Below are 19,202 nucleotides of genomic sequence, written 5' to 3' on the forward strand. Positions count from 1 at the left end.
AGAGGTCAATGTAGCTGACAACAGCAATCCAGAGAAAGTTTGGCGTTGAGTGACTGCAGATGAATCCACTCTGTCACTGACTGTGCAGTATTCCGCTCTTCACTATAATCTACTGCAGCCTATTGATTAGGATTGGGACAAGTGGAGAGAAGGAAAAAGTTAGGCCATCCATCACCCTGGAGGTACTGTGGAGATAAAACAGGGTGAGGCGCTGAGTGAATGCTGATGGGACATAGGTTAGGATCCCACATTCCTTTGAAGTTCTAAATCAAACGCTTGTTCAAAGGTCATTTGATGATGAAATTCACAATATTGAATATCTCTCATATAGTTTATTAGGACACAATTGGCTTGGTTCTTTTGTTTGGTCCTTTTATTAGCGTAGAATGTCAGGTTACTTTCTGTCCCATGTTGTTATTAAATAAACCTTTGAATTCAGTGAGAAAAAAACACCCTAAGCATTTAATGGCTACAGATGTTAGTGCTATGGGGTGATTTGGACAGGTTACCTTGGCGTTCTTGGGTTCAGGAACTATGGTTTCCTGCTTGAAACATATTCAGTACCAGCCAAAAGTTTGGACTCACCTACTCATTCAAGGGTTTTTCTTTATTTGTACTATTTTGTACATTGTAGAACTATAAAATAACACACATGGAATCATGTAGTAACCAAAAAAAGTGTTAAACAAATCTAAATATATTTTACATTTGAGATTCTTCAAAGTAGCCACCCTTTGCCTTGATGACAGCGTCGCACACTCTTGGCATTCTGTCAACCAGCTTCGAGGTAGTCACCTGGAATGCGTTTCAATCAACAGGTGTGCCTTGTTTTTTATTTTCTTCCAATGCGTTTAAGCCAATCAGTTGTGTTGTGACAAGGTAGGGGTGGTATACAGAAGATAGCCCTATTTGGTAAAAGTCCAAGTCCATATTATGGCAAGAACAGCTCAAATAAGCAAAGACAAATGACAGTCCATTACTTTAAAACATGGTCAGTCAATCCAGAAAAGAGGATAAGTTCATTAGAGTTACCAGCCTCAGATTGCAGCCTAAATAAATTCTTCACAGAGTTCAAGTAACATTTCTCACCATCAACTGTTCAGAGGAGACTACGTGAATCAGGCCTTCATGGTCAAATTGCTGCAAAGAAGCCACAACTAAAAGACACCAATAAGAAGAAGAGACTTGCTTGGGCCAAGAAACCCAAGCAATGGACATTAGAACGGTGGAAATCTGTCCATTAGTCTGATGAGTCCAAATGTGAGATTTTTTATTCCAACCGCCGTGTCTTTGTGAGACATAGTGTAGGTGAACGGATGATCTCCGCATGTGTGATTCCCACTGTAAAGCATGGAGGAGGTGGTGTGATGGTGCTTTGCTGGTGACACTGTCGTGATTTATTTAGAATTCAAGGCACACTTAACCAGCATGGCTACCACAGCATTCTGCAGCGATACGCCATCCCATCTGATTTGCACTTAGTGGGACTATAATTTGTTTTTCAACAGGACAATGACACAAAACACACCTCCAGGCTGTGTAAGGGCTATTTGACCAAGGAGAATGATGGAGTGCTGCATCAGATGACCTGGCCTCCACAATCACCCGACCTCAACCCAAATGAGATGGTTTGGGATGAGTTGGACCGCAGAGTGAAGGAAAAGCAGCCAACAAGTGCTCATCATATGTTGGAACTCCTTCAAGACTGTTGGAAAAGCATTCCAGGTGTAGCTGGTTGAGAGAATGCGAAGAATGTGCAAATCCGTCAGCAAGGCAAAGGGTGGCTACTTTGAAAAATCAAAACTATTTTTTGATTAAACACATTTTTGGTTACTACATGATTGTGTTATTTCATAGTTTTGATGTCTTCACTATTATTCTACAATGTAGAAAATAGAAAACCCCCAGAAAAACCCTTGAATGAGTAGGTGTGTCCAAACGTGACTGGTACTGTATTTATTTAACACTTGTTGAAAACAGAAATTCACAACTAATAATTTACAGTGATTTCACAATTTCTCCTTCATAGCCAAGCCGGTCAGTTGTTTCTCTTAATTGAAAATAATTAAACATAGATTAAACACCTCCAGATCTGAGGAATGAGAGCAATAAGAAAGGTAGTACAGTTTAGTAGCAAAGTAAAGGTCTACTCTCCACAAATCAGCATTTTCACATTGCAATGTTTGCATCAGTAAAAGGGAGAATGCACAGCACTTTAACAAGCTAATTCCCTACTGCTTAATTTGCGAGATAAATTGTGAATTCATCTATGGAACAATAAACCTAGTTCTGTTAATTTTTCAAACCAAGTGACCTCAATCAGTCCGGTCACAGTTTTGCTTTTAACGCCACAATATTTTCACTCCTTATATTTACAAAGGTCACAAAATATAAATAAGTTGTATAAATATTGCATACAGGATTTGGAAACACTTGCCCAACTACACACAGAAATCCATTCATCGGGGAAGACTCACATGTGAACTATTGAGATGCAGACATCACTACTTTTAAAAAACAAAGTGCTCTGACAAGTTTTGGGTGGAGTAACAAATACCCTGAGGTTAAACTAACGCTTGTGTTTTCAACACATGTTCTCTAGTCTAGACACACATACACTTGCATGTGCAATAGGCAATACGGTTTCTAGCTGAAGTCTTCAAACAAGCTGAGATGTATTACAATCATTCCCATTCAACATTGACTGCATGCAATGAGACTGCACGTTAAAAGGGGGTGTGCAAAATAATCCTTTCCCATCCGGTCAGAGGCCAGGGAGGCTGATAGGGGACCTACGACAACACAGGGACTGCGGCGTCTGTGTGGAGTTCTCATCCTTCCTTTAGTTTTCCATCCAAGAATTCTTGGATCTTTTGCAGACTCTCTTCCTGCTGGCCCAGTGCATCCAGTAGAATACCTATTGGTGACTTCTTTAGCCCCGCCCCCTCCATTTTATTCTCCAGTTTATTCTTCATGTTGCGAAGGCGAAATGAGGCATGTGCAAAGATCACTGAAATCCAAAGAAATAGATGCAGATTAATATTCTTAAATGTACACGACACCTCTCTGCCTAGAACTAATGTGATGACATAATGAAGTGTAGGCTAAAAGAAACAATTAATACGAACAAAACAAAACGTACAGAGAAGAGGAAACGTGATCCCAAATATGAAGACCATGACGCCATCGAAGAGAGACATGAGGAAGTAGCTGGCAAGCATCACTGCCATGACAAACAATGTGGGGTTCTGCCGCTTAAAGTCCTTGATCATGGCCTTATTCTCTCCAGCCCACACTGAGCCCAGGAAGACCAATGACACCACCGCCATGCCCATGAACATCTCCATAGGGTTCAGGAACCTGCAGGGAAGCACAACATACTGAAGGGGTAGGATCATACACTGGCTGGAACAGTTGATCTTTCATACATTGTAGTCAGTGATACCATCTAGTGGTGAAAGACTGTCAATACATCAACATGACTTCCAATTTTTCTAATGAAAATGTGTATTTCTACAAAACATGATTAGCTCATAATCAGAATAAGAGCAATTTCAAAGATTATGGTGACGTGTTACTGAAGTGAATCTACATCATCAAGAGATTACAAAGCAGTGACATTTACTATAACTGGCAAAATAAATGGCCTGATGAAGGATGAGAGGAACTTTTAAACAGCAAGTAGTTTTGACATTGCTTCACAGGCTATGTTAAGGATGTTAGAATTTCCAATAGTTTGTCTCAGACTTTATTCTAGTGTTGTTTTAGATCATACGACGCTCTGACGTTACATCTTCAGACTCCAATGGTGAGCTTTCCCCAACCCACAGTTATTTTTATTTATTTGATTAAGGACAGCTTACTCTCTGTGCTCTATTCATCTCATATTCCTGTTATCTAGAACAGCAGCTGATGAGTGAGCAGGGATTAGGGGCCTAGTAGCTGACCACCATAGCAACAGTGTGTCATCATAATCAAGTAGGTCTAGCCAAAATATGACTATTTTTAGAAACCCTAACTCCACATTTCTTAAGTGGAAACTCTTCCTCTTAAGTCATTTTTTTGTGATCAAGTGTTAGTAATGCACTGTCATGTTCCACCATTTGTGAAAAGACAATGTCATAAATCTGAGCAACTTTAGAAACAAATGAAGAAATGAGACACTTGCAAGGCCTTTATATTAATTTTCTAAAATTATTGTGAAATTAAATGTGAACATCATAAGAGAAAAGCTTAACTACATTTGCAATAAGACGTTGCAAGTCGAGTTTCAGGGGGATGCAAGACAAGTCTCTCAACCTGTGAAGCGTGCCCACATCCTCTATGCCCAAAATAGGTCTGGAGACTTTGTTTTACCAATCATGCACTCAGTCTCCCTTGGCATTAGCCGTATCATGCTGCCAATCCTTCAGACATGGCAATAGTAGGAGAAAGCTTATTCAGATGAATTGTAAGGAATTACAAAATGCCAACATATGCTTTGGTAGAAATTAACATGGCAGGAAGCTCCTATGATTAGACTTTAAAGTGAGTCTCTCTGCCCCCAAAATTCGCAAATGATACCCAACACTTTCATTTCAGGCTGGCATCAGTTAAAAGTACAATCTTAGATATGGGAATATGTTCATTGGTCATAGGCTACCCACTGAAAAGTATTCTTTAAGAATGTATGCTTCAGCTTTTAGCGCAACTGTTTTACCCTATCATAACCCAACATGCACTCCATTGTTCACAACAAAAAAACAATTAGCGCCAATAATGTAGGCCTCTATACCAAAACAAGTGGCGGGGCTGTCATTTTGCTCAAAAACGAATCCCAGATTGCAGCTTTTATAGACGTCAACACAACAGTTATGGTGATGGCCAGAGTTAACATCGATGAATAGACTATGCAATGGTGGCCTACAGTAAAGCAGATTTCCAGATATTTTATGTTGTCGATACAAATTGTGGAGAGCGTCTCGTGCTACTTACCCCACAATAAGGAAAACCATGACAGCCATCGCCAAATAGTTCGTCTGATAGTAAAGCAAGTTGTTGACAACCCTGTTGTTCCATTTAGGTAGATCTCTCACGTCTGGTTTAGCAAATCGGTCAGAACCTGGGAAGAAATCGTCCCAGGGTCTCAGCGGTGTTAGTTCTACCTTAGCCATTTTGTTACTGTATGAAGACTATGAAATATAATTAATATGCTTGTTGTAGGCTGCAGAACGTATGTCTGGCTACAACAAAAGGAAGATTACGCTCAAATATCATTAAAAAAATACCCCTTCCATTTCTCGCGATAGCTTTCAAACTAACCAGTCAACCAATGATGTATATAAACCAATTATTTATATACACACTAGATGATAATCATGGCACTATTTTGAAGCCAACTCGCCTCCATCTTGGCACTACCCCACCGGCGTAAACACATATTTTGGAAGGTATAGGAATGCATTTATTAATGTCTAAATGTGTTTGTTTTTTCCACGTGTATTCTATTAGACACCTTAATGCATATGCTTAAATTGTATTATGTGAGTTAAACATAAAAATAAAACATGAATATATATTTTTTTAAATATCCTCGATTTGACTTTGTTTTTTACCAATCAAACTACATAACAACATAATGGTAATCATTTATTTGAATGGTATATCTCTAGTACAGTGATAAACTGGGAAAATAAAGACGTAGCCTAGGCCTATTCATAATACGGTTAAATTCATATTTAATAGGAGTGTGTGCATGCATTGATTTATTGAGCTTGTTTTGGCTGATTTCATGGGACTATAATCTATTTCCCTTCCATTTGGGACTTATTATTTTGGGACTTATTTTATTGTACTATTCAACATCATTTGTATAGAAGTAGCACGTTGTTTTGAACGAGGCATCAGTGGAGCAGGTATGGTGCTCTCACACTATAAGGGGGCATTTGCTACACTGATAGACATGCCACTTTCAAAACAACTGGGAACTCAGAAATCTCTAAATTCCGACTTCACTGCGTTGAAGACGACTGTAAACTCGGGGGAAAAAACAAGCTCCAACCGGGAAAAATCGTTTTGAACGGTCATCCGAATCGGAATTCCAACTCGGGACTTTCTGACCTGAAGATCACTGACATCACGACATCATATTTTTCAGAGTTTCCAGTAATCTTGAACGCACCGACATACTTGATCCTCTCCCAATCAGTAGATGACGTGGACACATTTGACATAAGTACCGAAAGTACACAAACTATAGTACCGAACCGTTTTTCATGTTCTAGTACTGAAAAAGTTTCGGCATACTGCGCAACACTAATCTCTCTGATTAAGTTATATATATATATATATATTTCAGAGTGATCTAATGAATCAATGTAAGCGTCATCAACCATATAGTTCCAGTCTAAAAGTCGTAACAGACCGAGAACACAAGTGTACAACAAAGTAACAGTTCATGCAAATATTTGCGTGACATCTCACGTTGTTCTACTTTACCCCGCCTTTTTTTTAACGACGAAACGCACTCTCATTGGTCAGTGAGCTCTTGTTGTGAAAGCACACTTCCTGCTGTTGAATAAGCATGGTATGGGAATGTAAGCATGGTATGGGAATGTTTCTAACACTCCGAAAGTAGTGAAATTCTTCATATTTTGTTGAAGGTCAGTTCACATGAAATGTATACCCAACTGCATGACGATGTAAGTATACTTTACCGCATTTACTTGTTATTTATATATATATATATATATATATATTTTCGCTCACATTAACCAATATGCTTGCTTCAGTTAGCTACTGTACTGTAGCTAGCGGAACCTGGTTATATGAAAAACATGGAATGTCTGCAGGCTAGCTACTAGCTGTAATGAAATGTCTACGGTAGCTGCTTGGTCACTAGGGTTATCTAACATTAGCAGAATGTGTGTTGCAACCACTACTAAACGTTAGTTCATTCATTGCCACTGCACATCATAGCTAGCTAACCACAGCTAGCTAACAGTCCCTCTGCTCAACATCATCTAGATGTGGGGGAGAATCCTGAATCCTGTGGTGATTAGCAGAGTTCGTCTCACTTCGAGTTTCAGAAGTCTCCTTACCATGCAGCTGAAGACTACAGAGGTACAGTCCTTATTCAGTGCTGGACTGAATGGAATAGCAGGTGAGAGCAGAAGACAGGTCTAATCACATTCTCATCAACTTTTACTTAGTTAGCTACCAACCAATTTATCTGGATCAAAGTCTAGATATTCATAACTGCCTTTCAAGGTCTGTGGCATGCAAATTCATTCGTAGCACTGTTCAGAAGTTGATCCTCTCAAGTAGTTTTTTTATTCTCTAATTAGTGAAGAGGCCAGGACTTGAGAAGCAGGTTTGGATCCGAATGTATTAATCAGTGTGTCTACTTTTTTGTAATTATAATTGGGTGATGCAGGGGCCAATGCATGTCAACAGTATAGATCTGATCAACTTGTGTATTTAGGCATGTCTGTCTTTCTCCATAGAGCTCTTTGAGAAGTACAAGTTTGAGCTGAGGATAGCAGGGGGTGCAGCGCGGGACCTCTTGTCTGGGAAACAGCCAGAGGATGTGGACTTGTGACCATGGCAACACCAGAGGATATGAAGAGCATGTTCCAGACTGCAGGGATCGGGAGGATCAACAATAAATGGGAGAAGCATGGGACCATCACTGCCCGAGTAAGCGCATCTCAAGATTACTATGAAGTTTGACCAGCTATACACAAATATTCCCTGCTTTTACAATCAAATTAAAGATACAGGATGTAAGACTGCTGTTATAAAAGAAAGTGATGTTGCCTTTAACTAGCAACCTTTCTTTTTACACTATGATCTTGCCATGATGGGAATAATTACTTTCACACTACAGTCATTGTAGTGCAAATTATGCTGTACAGGAGGTGTGTATGCCTTTAAAACACATTTGTCTTTTCATCTCTAGCTTCACAATGAGAACTTTAAGGTGACCACACTGCAGGTGGATGTTCACTTACAGACTGGCAGAAAGACGTAGAGACCTCGCCGTAGAGACCTCTCCGTGTTTATAGTATATATATTCACCTCTTCTGGCGTTAATGTCAAACTTGACATTAGAAAATCAAAAAACATGTCTGGTTTGATTTCTGTCCAAACGGGGTTAGATTGGATTATATATAAGCGTTTCTGAAAGTTTGGTTTGCGGACCTGTTAATGGAGGGTCGTGAAGTTAATGTATAATATTTCATTAATTACTGGAATTGATTTGGCCAAGTGCAACTGCGCTCTCGGTTCAGCAGCGGTCTCTGCTCAGTTTGACAGCTGCGCGAGTGGGGGAGGTAAGGGGGAAGATGCCTGTGTGCTTTGCAATTTACCGGAACTTTTTTTCTGCAGTTTTCTTGAAGTTCACTCCGCGACCCACATGCTGCTCTTTCATACAAACTTTGAGAAATAACGAGGAGCACCCACAATGTGTTTTGTGGGGGGAAGCGCTTAGTAATGAGCCTCTCAAAACGAACAAATTAATAAAACGACACGTCCTGATCAAACATCCAGGCACAACATGACGGTAAACACAGGGAGTTCTTTCAGAACAGGGCAGAATGCTTCAGGAAACAGTGCTTCAGGAAACAGTGCTTCAGGAAACAGTGCTTCAGGAAACAGTGCTTCAGGAAACAGTGCTTCGACAGTGGAAAGTAAGTCAGCCAACAAGGCATTGTTGTCATTTTATAACAGGTGATGATGATACTGTAAGCAGAAATAAGGGAGTACTATCTCTCATAGTAGTAGATGTGAGATCCTCTTTCAAACAATCCCCTGGCCTTGTGACGTTACACAGCTAATAACTAACATTAGCCAAAGCAACCTAGCTAGCTACTGATAGTGCAACCCTAAGAAACAGCACAGCTGAAGATGAAAAATTCAGGCCTACTGTACATTTCGCTGTAGAAATTATTGTTGAAAACAAGTCTAGGTTGTAACTATTGCTGTTCAAATACAGTTAATTTTTATTCTGAACTAGAGTAAACTGATTGAAGCAAGATGCTTTTTGAGGCAAACACACTGCCATAGTTCTGGGTTGCTCATCTACAGCAGGAAGCGGTCTCCTGCCTGGCTGAGAAAGCAGTAGATGTTCTGATCCAGTTTGGCACCACATACAGTTGAAGTCTGAAGTTTACATACACTTAGGTTGGAGTCATTAATACTCGTTTTTCAACCACTCCACATTTTTTTTGTTAACAAACTATAGTTTTGCCATGACACAAGTAATTTTTCCAACAATTGTTTACAGCAGATTATTTCACTTAATTCACTGTATCGCATATCCAGTGGGTTAGAAGTTCACATACACTAAGTTGACTGTGCCTTTAAAAAGTTTGGAAAATTCTAGAAAATTATGTCATGGCTCTAGAAGCTTCTGATGGGCTAATTGACATCATTTGAGTCAATAAGAGGTGTACCTGTGGATGTATTTCAAGGCCTACCTTCAAAAACAGTGCCTCTTTGCTTGACATCATGGGAAAATCAAAAGAAATCAGCCAAGACCTCAGAAAAAAATTGGAGACCTCCACATGTCTGGTTCATCCTTAGGAGCAATTTCCAAATGCATGAAGGTACCACGTTCATCTGTGCAAACAACAGTACTCAAGTATAAACACCATGGGACCACGCAGCCGTCATACTGCTCAGGAAGGAGACGCCCTAGAGATGAACGTACTTTGGTGCAAAAAGTGAAAATTATTCTCAGAACAACAGCAAAGGACCATGTGAAGATTCTAGAGGAAGCAGGTACAAAAGTATCTATATCCACAGTGAAACGAGTCCTATATCGACATAACCTGAAAGGTCGCTCAGCAAGGAAGAAGCCACTGCTCCAAAACAGCCATAAAAAAACCCAGACTTTACTTTTTGGAGAAATGTCCTCTGCTCTGATGAAACAAAAATAGAACTGTTTGGCCATAATGACCATCGTTATGTTTGGAGGAAAAAGGGGGAGGCTTGCAAGCCGAAGAATACAATCCCAACCGTGAAGCAGAATCATGTTGTGGGGGGTGCTTTGCTGCAGGAGGGACTGGTGCACAAAATAGATGACATCATGAGGCAGGACAATTATGTGGATATATTGAGGAAACATCTCAAGACATCAGTCAGGACGTTAAAGCTTGGTCTCAAATGGGTCTTCCAAATGGACAATGAAGTTGTTGCAAAATAGCTTAAGGACAACAAAGTCAAGGTATTGGAGTGGCCATCACAAAGCCATGACCTCAATCCTATAGAAAATTTGTGGACAGAATTGAAAAAGTGTGTGTGAGCATGGAGGCCTACAAACCTGACTCAGTTACACCAGCTCTGTCAGGAGGAATGGGCCAAAAGTCACCCAACTTATTGTGGGAAGCTTGTGGAAGTCTACCCGAAACGTTTGACCTAAGTTTAACAATTTCAAGGCAGTGCTAGCAAGTATTAATTGAGTGTATGTAAACTTCTGACCCACTGGAAATGTGATGAAAGAAATAAAAGCTGAAATATAAAATACTAAATAAAGTGGTGATCCTAACTGACCTAAAATAGGGCATTTTTACTAGGATTAAATGTCAGGAATTGTGAAAAACGAAGTTTAAATGTATTTGGCTAAGGTGTATGTAAACTTCTGACTTCAGCTATACATACTGTATTTTATTCTATACTACACCACTGACTGTTAACCAGCCATCTCCAGCACATCAGAGGCTGCTGCCTATAGACATAGATTAGGAATCACTGGCCACTTTAAGGAAATGAAACACTAGCCAATTTAATAATGTCTCCATATCTTGCATTACTCATCTCATATGTATAAACTGTATTCTATACTACACCACTGTATCTTAGTCCAATGCCGCTCTGACATATGTGTATATTCTTAATCCATTCCTTACTTAGACGTACATGTATTTTGGGTATATGTTGTGAAACTGTTAAACATTACTTCTAGATATTACAGCATTGTCGGAGCTAGAAACACAAGCAATTCGCTACACTCGCAATAACATCTGCTAAACACATGTATGTGACCAATAAATTTGATTTGAATATTACGATATTTCAGTTAATCCAGAGTTGTCTGGGGTGTCAATGGGACAGGTGTTAATGTTGGACTTGGCTATGGCAATTAACAAATTCGACTTTAGTATGTGAGTGTTTCTGTATGGCGTTTTTGTCCTTGTCAATATCTACCGGTCTGCCCCCAGGTTTTATGGTCAGTGTCAGTCAAGGCAGGGGAACATGACCCTGCACCCCTGGAGGCTATCAGGGAGAACGCCCGTAGTCTAGAAGCCATATCAGGGGCGCGCATCTGGATTGAGCTGAAGAAGATGGTGTTAGACACCCATGCTGCTCACTCACTAGAGGTCATGTATGAGCTGGGCCTGGCTCAGTACATAGGTGAGGTAGAAAGCCCTGTTTCCTAGGAAATATGGTATGGGGAGATGTCAAATATATCAACAATCCTTACTCAAAAGGACCATTTTATGGAGGAAATGTATTTAAAGTTCCAAAAAAGCCTGGCCTTTTTATGAGGAATCACCCAAAACCATTATAGTAGTGCTGAGTAATTAGTGCCTTTTGAGGTCGTTTCGATTAGATTATTTATTTTAGATTTCGGTAACTTAAAATAATAAAAATAATATATATATATATACAGCCAGACAATGTTATCTCGTGCTCCACATACTGTACTGTCTTTAGTCATCCAATTTAGCTAGGCTAGCCTTCCTATGCATGCTGCAGAGCTGTTTTACAAACCATTTTACTAGTTCTTCAAAGTAGATAAGGCATGCTTTCATAAACTGTGTCTATCCCTTGCTCGTATCATTGTGTTGTGTACATTCCTCTCTCATGTGGTCTGTGTATCTTACAAGGCAGGTGTAAAATTGTATCCATCTTTGTCGAAACTGGAAACCGGTGCAATGGATTATGGTAATTTTAGTTCATTACCACGTTTCTGCGCTGAACTAGGTTGAATATTTGCTTAATGACAACTCCCTTCAGCCCAGCACCCCACAAAGTTGGACTTGATTTATCTTGTGAAAAATTTCATTTCTCTAGAGAAACGGCACTTTGGGTTTACAAAAAAAAAAAAGAACTAAATGCAATTCAAGTAATTGAACCAACTTTGGTCAACCAAAACCAAACCAAAACCCCCCTTTTAAATGTTGGTTATTTGCTCAGCACTATTAAATAGCCTAAATGTTCAATCGGAGAAAACACGCAACACAAGCTGCTTTCAACCTAAAGCCATTTGATGAGTCATTCTCAAAACAAAATAGAAAATATCTGGATTAACTTTTTTTTTCTCCCCATACATTGGTGTGGGGAGACCACCTTTCTCCCCATACATCCATACATTGGTGTGGGGAGACCACCTTTCTCCCCATACATTGGTGTGGGGAGACCACCTTTCTCCCCATACATTGGTCAAAGAAGACCACCTTTCTGAGATATGATTATGGAGCAGTTAAACCAATCCCACATTAATCATTAGCCTTTCATTGCTCTAATCTAAGCACCATTGAGAATTGGCAAACTATCCAGTTTACAATGAGTCTTACTGACTAAGTACAAACTAAAACCTAAAGTATGCATGTAGGAGTCATGCAACCAATTACGTAAAGCAACCCTCAAAGCACTGTGTTTAGGTCCTCATGGTGACAGATCACTAGAAATGTTCTCAGCTAGAGCATTTTTTTTTTAGATAGTCCCATAATTATAGTTGTGTAAGAGTTATGCTTTTATTCCCAGGTTTACCTGCAGAGGGCGACATGGAGGAGATGAAGCAGGTCTGGCAGCACGTGAAAGACCATTCTCCCAAGCCCATGACTTCCTGGTCAAACACAGACGAGACCTCCATAAATCCGCAGGATGATTCAGACAGCATGAAGCCCTACACTGACTATATCATAGATGTAAGCACAGCCATTGCATAACAAAATGAGTTGATGTAATGATACTAACTATATTTAGAATTTTATGACTGTCAAGATGGTGTCCTTTTGGAAATGAGTTTGCCATGGATGGCCTAACCTGACAGCAGCACATGGTCTAGTAGATCATTTTATGTATATTGTTTGCAGAGGTGAGAGGTGGATGCTCAAAGTAAAGTGTGTCAGCTGCTTAAGTACTAGGGCGAGGACAAGTTACTGGCAGAGATGAGCAGATGGTCCACTCCTCGCTTCCCCGCGAGTAGGCACGACTTGAGGAAGATGGGGATCACCTCTGGCAGGGAGATTGGCACTATCCTACAGAACCTACGAGACATGTGGAAAAAAGAGATGAACAAAGCCGCTCGGCTTTGATCCCAGTGTGTGCAGCGCTGGAAGGGGCTGAGTGTGTGTGTGTGCACGGCCCTGATTGAAATCTGTTGATTGCACTGGTTCACAGAACTGTAAACGTCTGCAACCATCAGGCGTTACCCCCACACACATCTTTGAGTGTTGGATATGAGAATGAGAGAGAAACTACTTTTTTTTTTTTTTTCTTTTTACAGCGTTGAAATGAACTAATTTATCCCAGTGCAGCACATAGAGTTTGGATATTGTGCTCTCAGCTAAACAGCTGTCTGACATTTTTTGTTTTGTTTGTAATCAACCAGAGCCACTGCAATCTCTCAGCATCTGTGGCAGTATAGATTCCCGGGACCATTTGTATATTGCCTGCCCTGAAATGCCTTTGAGATTGGGCAATCTGGTGTTTAGTTTGGATTCAGTCAATAAGAGTAACTGAAAACTGGATAGTTTGCCAATTCTCAATGGTGCTTGGTGAGATTAGAGCAACGAAAGTCTAATGAGTAATGTGGGATTGGTTTAAATGTCCCATAATCATATCTCAGCAAGGCGGTCTTTGTGGGGCGAAAAAAAACAACGTTAATCCAGGAATTTTCCATTTTGTTTTGAGAATGACTCATCAAATGGCTTGAGGGTGAAAGCAGCTTGTGTATTGTGTGGTTTTTCCGGTGAAATATTTAGGCTATTTAATGAAGGTTTTGGGTGATTCCTCATGAAACCAGGACAAAAAAAGACCATGATTTAGGAAGAATTGTTGACATATATTTGACATTTGTATCTAAAAGCAAAAATGAGAAATAATGAATCAAAGTTGGCATATTTTTTGCATTTTGGCTTTACCGTTATGGAATTACAAAGTTCCAGAGTGAGATCTGATACTGTTAGAGTTATGATAAATTATATACAGAGAAAATGGCATAGTAGGCAATGTAACCAATCCAATCACTGGATTACCTTTTACTTGCATCATTGCACATCCTGCAAATTACCAGCAAACGCAACCATTTTGAATCCATTTTAACATTCACTCTGCTTTTAATGCTTACAAACGGGATTATAACTCTAGAAGTAGCAGAGATCCTACTCGGGAACTTTGAATTGCCTGCAGAGTATATTATGGTCTACAATATATACAGTGAGGAGAACAAGTATTTTATACACTGCCGATTTTGCAGATTTTCCTACTTACAAAGCATGTAGACGTCTGTAATGTTTCATCATAGGTACACTTTAACTGTGAGAGACGGAATCTATAACAAAAATCCAGAAAATTACATTGTATGATTTTTAAGTAATTTATTTGCATTTTATTGCATGATATAAGTATTTGATACATCAGCAAAGCAGAACTATTTTGGTACAGAAACCTTTGTTTGCAATTACAGAGATCATACGTTTCCTGTAGTTCTTGGTTTACACACACTGCAGCAGGGATTTTGGACCACTCCTCCATACAGACCTTCTCCAGATCGTTCAGGTTTCGGTGCTGTCGCTGGGCAATAAGGACTTTCAGCTCCCTCCAAAGATTTCCCATTGGGTTCAGGTCTGGAGACTGGCTAGGCCACTCCAGGACCTTGAGATGCTTCTTACGGAGCCACTCCTTAGTTGCCTTGGCTGTGTGTTTCGGGTCGTTGTCATGCTGGAAAACCCAGCCACGACCCATCTTCAATGCTCTTACTGAGGGAAGGAGGTTGTTGGCCAAAATCTCGCGATACACGGCCCCATCCATCCTCCACTCATTACGGTGCAGTCGTCCTGTCCCCTGTGCAGAAAAGCATCCCCAAGAATGATGTTTCCACCTCCATGCTTCACGGTTGGGATGGTGTTCTTGGGGTTGTACTCATCCTTCTTCTTCCTCCAAACCCGGCGAGTGGAGTTTAGACCAAAAAGCTCTATTTTTGTCTCATCAGACCACATGAACTTCTGCCATTCCTCCTCTGGTTCATCCAGATGGTCATTGGCAAACTTCAGATGGGCCTGGACATGCGCTGGCTTGAGCAGGGGGACCTTGCATGCGCTGCAGGATTTTAATCCATGACGGCATAGTGTGTTACTAATGGTTTTCTTTGAGACTGTGGTCCCAGCTCTCTTCAGGTCATTGACCAGGTCCTGCCATGTAGTTCTGGGCTGATCCCTTACCTTACTCATGATCATTGATGCCCCACGAGGTGAGATCTTGCATGGAGCCCCAGACCGAGGGTGATTGACCGTCATCTTGAACTTCTTCCATTTTCTAATAATTGCGCCAACAGTTGTTGCCTTCTCACCAAGCTGCTTGCCTATTGTCCTGTAGCTCATCCCAACCTTGTGCAGGTCTACAATTTTATCTCTGACGTCCTTACACAGCTCTCTGGTCTTGGCCATTGTGGAGAGGTTGGAGTCTGTTTGATTGAGTGTGTGGACAGGTGTCTTTTATACAGGTAATGAGTGGAGAACAGGAGGGCTTCTTAAAAAAAACGAACAGGTCTGTGAGAGCCGGAATTCTTACTGGTTAGTAGGTGATCAAATACTTATGTCATGGAATAAAATGCAAATTAATTACTTAAAAATCATACAATGTGATTTTCTGGATTTTTGTTTAGATTCTGTCTCTCACAGTTGAAGTGTACCTATGATAAAAAGTTACAGACCTCTACATGCTTTGTAAGTTGGAAAACCTGCAAAATCAGCAGTGTATCAAATACTTGTACTCCCCACTGTATATAAAAAATTGTCAAATAAAAAGAAATGTATATTTTCAATATGCATGTTTATATTTTTCTATATTCATGAATTAATGTAAGAAATGTGTTAATGAAATCAAAATGCTACTGATATTACAGAGCAAGCGGTGAAGTTTCAGATGACGCCAATGTTTGCTTTGTAGCACCTACAGACAGTGCTTAATTTGTCAACTTGGGAGGTCCCGGAACACAGTGAGCGCGAGAAGAGGGGGGTTATCCTGGGGGGCTCTGAGGTACCAGAACACAATGAGAAATACATTTTGTCAAACAACATAGCAGCGTGGCAGACAGAGTAAACAGCCAAGTAGGCTATCCATGGTGGGGAAACAGACAGCACTCTACAAGGTGCTGATTTAATTCAAAGCATTTTAGACGTTACTGCAGTATGCACACATACTTTAGTATATTTGCGAGGCTTACACAAGTCCGAATTTCTTAGTCTGATTTTCTAGACATGAATGTACAGCAACATTTTTAGACGACACTGGGGGAAAAAAATGCCATATGCATATACACACATACTCTGCTGTGGAGCTTACAAGACACACGTTTCATATAATTGTAAGACCTCAATGTAGCAGTAGAACAAATCACAATATCGGAATATAACTTCAAATAAAATAAATCAATGTCGGCTGCAGCAGAACACACACATGAGAATATATAGGCATCCTGCCTATGTGAAGCACATATTCAAATTACCTTCACAGTACAGAACAAGTTTGTAAAGAAAAAAATCCTACCTTAGTTTCCGAAACCTCCCACATTGACTCTCACCATGTCAAGTCCATTTAACTCATGAGAGTCAATTTCTTGCACAAAGCCTGTGGCCTGTGGCTTTGATGTTTAGCCTCCTAAGGCTGTCCGGAAGACTGGCTGTAGAGTATATTTTTTCATTTTGAGTGTTAACTATAACCTGGGTGTCCTCTTTAACCTTGTCTAAAAGGCTTGCTGCCACCAAATGTGCCTTGGTTTGGGCATGTTTTAAAAAAAAAAGTTTTCTGAGGGCTTTTTGTTGTTTGTTTACGCCTATGGCATGTGATGTTAAATTACCGTACATTCCACCCACTCTTTTGCTACTTTAATCTCTCCAGTCGTTTCTAGACACAAACTCCCTACCTTTTTGCATGTTGTACAACCCAACTCTGAATTCTGCTTGACAAACCAGGGGTTATACCTTTGTTTGTTGTTGAACTGCAAATTGCACCTGCTCAGAGCACTTTGTCGGTGAATGCACTGCCCCCCAGCTTCCCGTCTCCCTCCCAGTCTGACTCGCTAGTAGGCTTACTAGTTAGTGGAGGTGCCAGTGGTGATACACTGCCGGGATCAGTATCGCTGCTAGCTAAAGCATCGCCATCGGGAACAGTTTGCCCCGTACTCCTCTCCTCTGGCACTGACAGTTTTCTGTCTTGTTCCGAGTTTGATTCACCATCTTTCTCTAGGTTTTTGGACTTGGAAATTGTCATCAAAATTGATTGCCTTTTCTTATCCATTTAAAAAAAAAAGTTTTTACTTTCCCACGATTAAAATTCAGTAGGGAAATGACTAGCCTAGGTGACGTGATTACATAGGGACCTCTTCACTAGCTGACCACCACTCCCCATAACCTCTATGTACAAATAAGAGAGCCGGTCTGGAATCAGTGTAACAGTATAGGATGATTACACAGAAGGATTACCACGCTTTTACACAATGGTCTTTCTGGGGACAGGAGAAATAACAAGGAGGCAACTTGATTTAACGCTGATTGCTTTTATTAGAATGTCTATAGTGCAAACAGTTAAACAATGAATAAATCATGCCGCGAGAGGTACCAGATCCGGGCAAATAGGTGCCGGAACAAACAAAGTCAAATCTGATAGGTGCCGGATCCTATCCTCAAATTAAGCACTGCCTACAGATGAAACATTATGGCGTCTTAAATGAGGCCTTGATAAGGCCAGTGTCAACCTGTCATTCAGGGATTTCCGGTTTTGCATGTTATTTTGGCATTAATACATGTCACATATCCGTTTGCAAACAAAAAATATATATCATTGTGTTAATAAAGCCGCATACAAACATGGTCTCTTTTTTTTTTTTTTTTAGTAAGGCAGCTCCAAAATGCAGGTGTTTCAGCCTATCTCAGTGCTTTCTGTGGTGGTGGAGGAAGCCAGCAGAAAAGACAGTGCGTTGCGCCGTGATTGGCTCAGTGTTCTGTCACTCATGGGAACACTACCTCTCCGCCAAGTTTAAGGGTAGAGCTATACAATTCAAGCCCCTTGGGTGCTGCCATAGAGTTATATTAGAAGTGGCCATCCAAGAAGGCTCAAGGTCATTGGCCACAGATAAAATGACGTCAAATCACATTATATCTACAGTAGCTTTGATAGGACATGTCAACATCATACTTTCAAGATCTTAGCTAGCAGTCATCATGAATCAAGTTGACAATCTACTGGCAAATCCTTTTTAATCCTTGTCATTCAGTTGAAATTGGAAGTTTACATACACTTAGGTGGGAGTCATTAAAACTCATTTTTCAACCACTCCACACATTTCTTGTTAGCAAACTATAGTTTTGGCAAGTCAGTTAGGACATCTACTATGTGCATGACAAGTAATTTTCCAATGATTGTTTACTGACAGATTATTTCACTGTATCACAATTCCAGTGGGTCAGAAGTTAACATACACTAAATTGACTGTGCCAATACACAGCTTGGAATATTATGTCATGGCATTACAAGCTTCTGATAGGCTAATTGACATCATTTGAGTCAATAGGAGGTGGATGTATTTCAAGGCCTACCTTCAAACGCAGTGCCTCTTTGCTTGACATCATGGGAAATCAAAATAAATCAGCCAAGACCTCAATTTCCAAATGCCTGAAGGTACCACGTTCATCTTTGCAAACAATAGTATGCAAGTATAAACACCATGGGACGACGCAGCCGCCATACCGCTCAGGAAGGAGACGTGTTCTGTCTCCTAGAGATGAACGTACTTTGGTGCAAAAAGTGCAAATCAATCCCAGAACAACAGCAAAGGACGTTGTGAAGATGCTGGAGGAAACAGGTACAAAAGTATCTATATCCACAGTAAAACGAGTCCTATATCGACATAACCTGAAAGGCCGCTCAGCAAGTAAGAAGCCCCTGCTTCAAAACTGCCATAAAAAAGCCAGACTACGGTTTGGGGACAAAGA

The 19,202-nt window shown here is 40.3% G+C and overlaps 1 protein-coding gene and 1 pseudogene across 1 annotated transcript; one reads left to right on the plus strand and one right to left on the minus strand.

The window, feature by feature from the left end:
- Positions 1 to 351: 351 nt before the first annotated feature.
- LOC115137184 (PRA1 family protein 3-like) lies at positions 352 to 5,331 on the minus strand. Its single transcript, XM_029673323.2, has 3 exons — positions 4,975 to 5,331; positions 3,143 to 3,360; positions 352 to 3,010 (listed from the first exon to the last, which is right to left on the minus strand). Exons 1-3 carry the CDS (start codon positions 5,151 to 5,153, stop codon positions 2,832 to 2,834), a joined length of 576 nt encoding a protein of 191 aa, XP_029529183.1. The 5' UTR covers positions 5,154 to 5,331; the 3' UTR covers positions 352 to 2,831.
- A 1,223-nt stretch (positions 5,332 to 6,554) lies between these two features.
- Positions 6,555 to 18,076, plus strand: LOC115137189 (CCA tRNA nucleotidyltransferase 1, mitochondrial-like; annotated as a pseudogene).
- The last annotated feature ends 1,126 nt before the right edge of the window (positions 18,077 to 19,202 follow it).

This window comes from Oncorhynchus nerka, linkage group LG2, assembly GCF_034236695.1.
Source record: "Oncorhynchus nerka isolate Pitt River linkage group LG2, Oner_Uvic_2.0, whole genome shotgun sequence".
Taxonomy (NCBI): Eukaryota; Metazoa; Chordata; class Actinopteri; order Salmoniformes; family Salmonidae; genus Oncorhynchus; species Oncorhynchus nerka.

What these genes read in the sequence shown, in the direction of transcription:
- LOC115137184 (XM_029673323.2), bottom strand. Translation starts at nt 5,153, where the DNA reads ATGGCTAAGGTAGAACTAACACCGCTGAGACCCTGGGACGATTTCTTC. An exon ending in ATGGTTTTCCTTATTGTGGG is followed by an intron (nt 3,361 to 4,974) that starts GTAAGTAGCACG and finishes GCTTCCCTGCAG; the next exon opens with GTTCCTGAACCCTATGGAGA. An exon ending in GATCACGTTTCCTCTTCTCT is followed by an intron (nt 3,011 to 3,142) that starts GTACGTTTTGTT and finishes TTTGGATTTCAG; the next exon opens with TGATCTTTGCACATGCCTCA.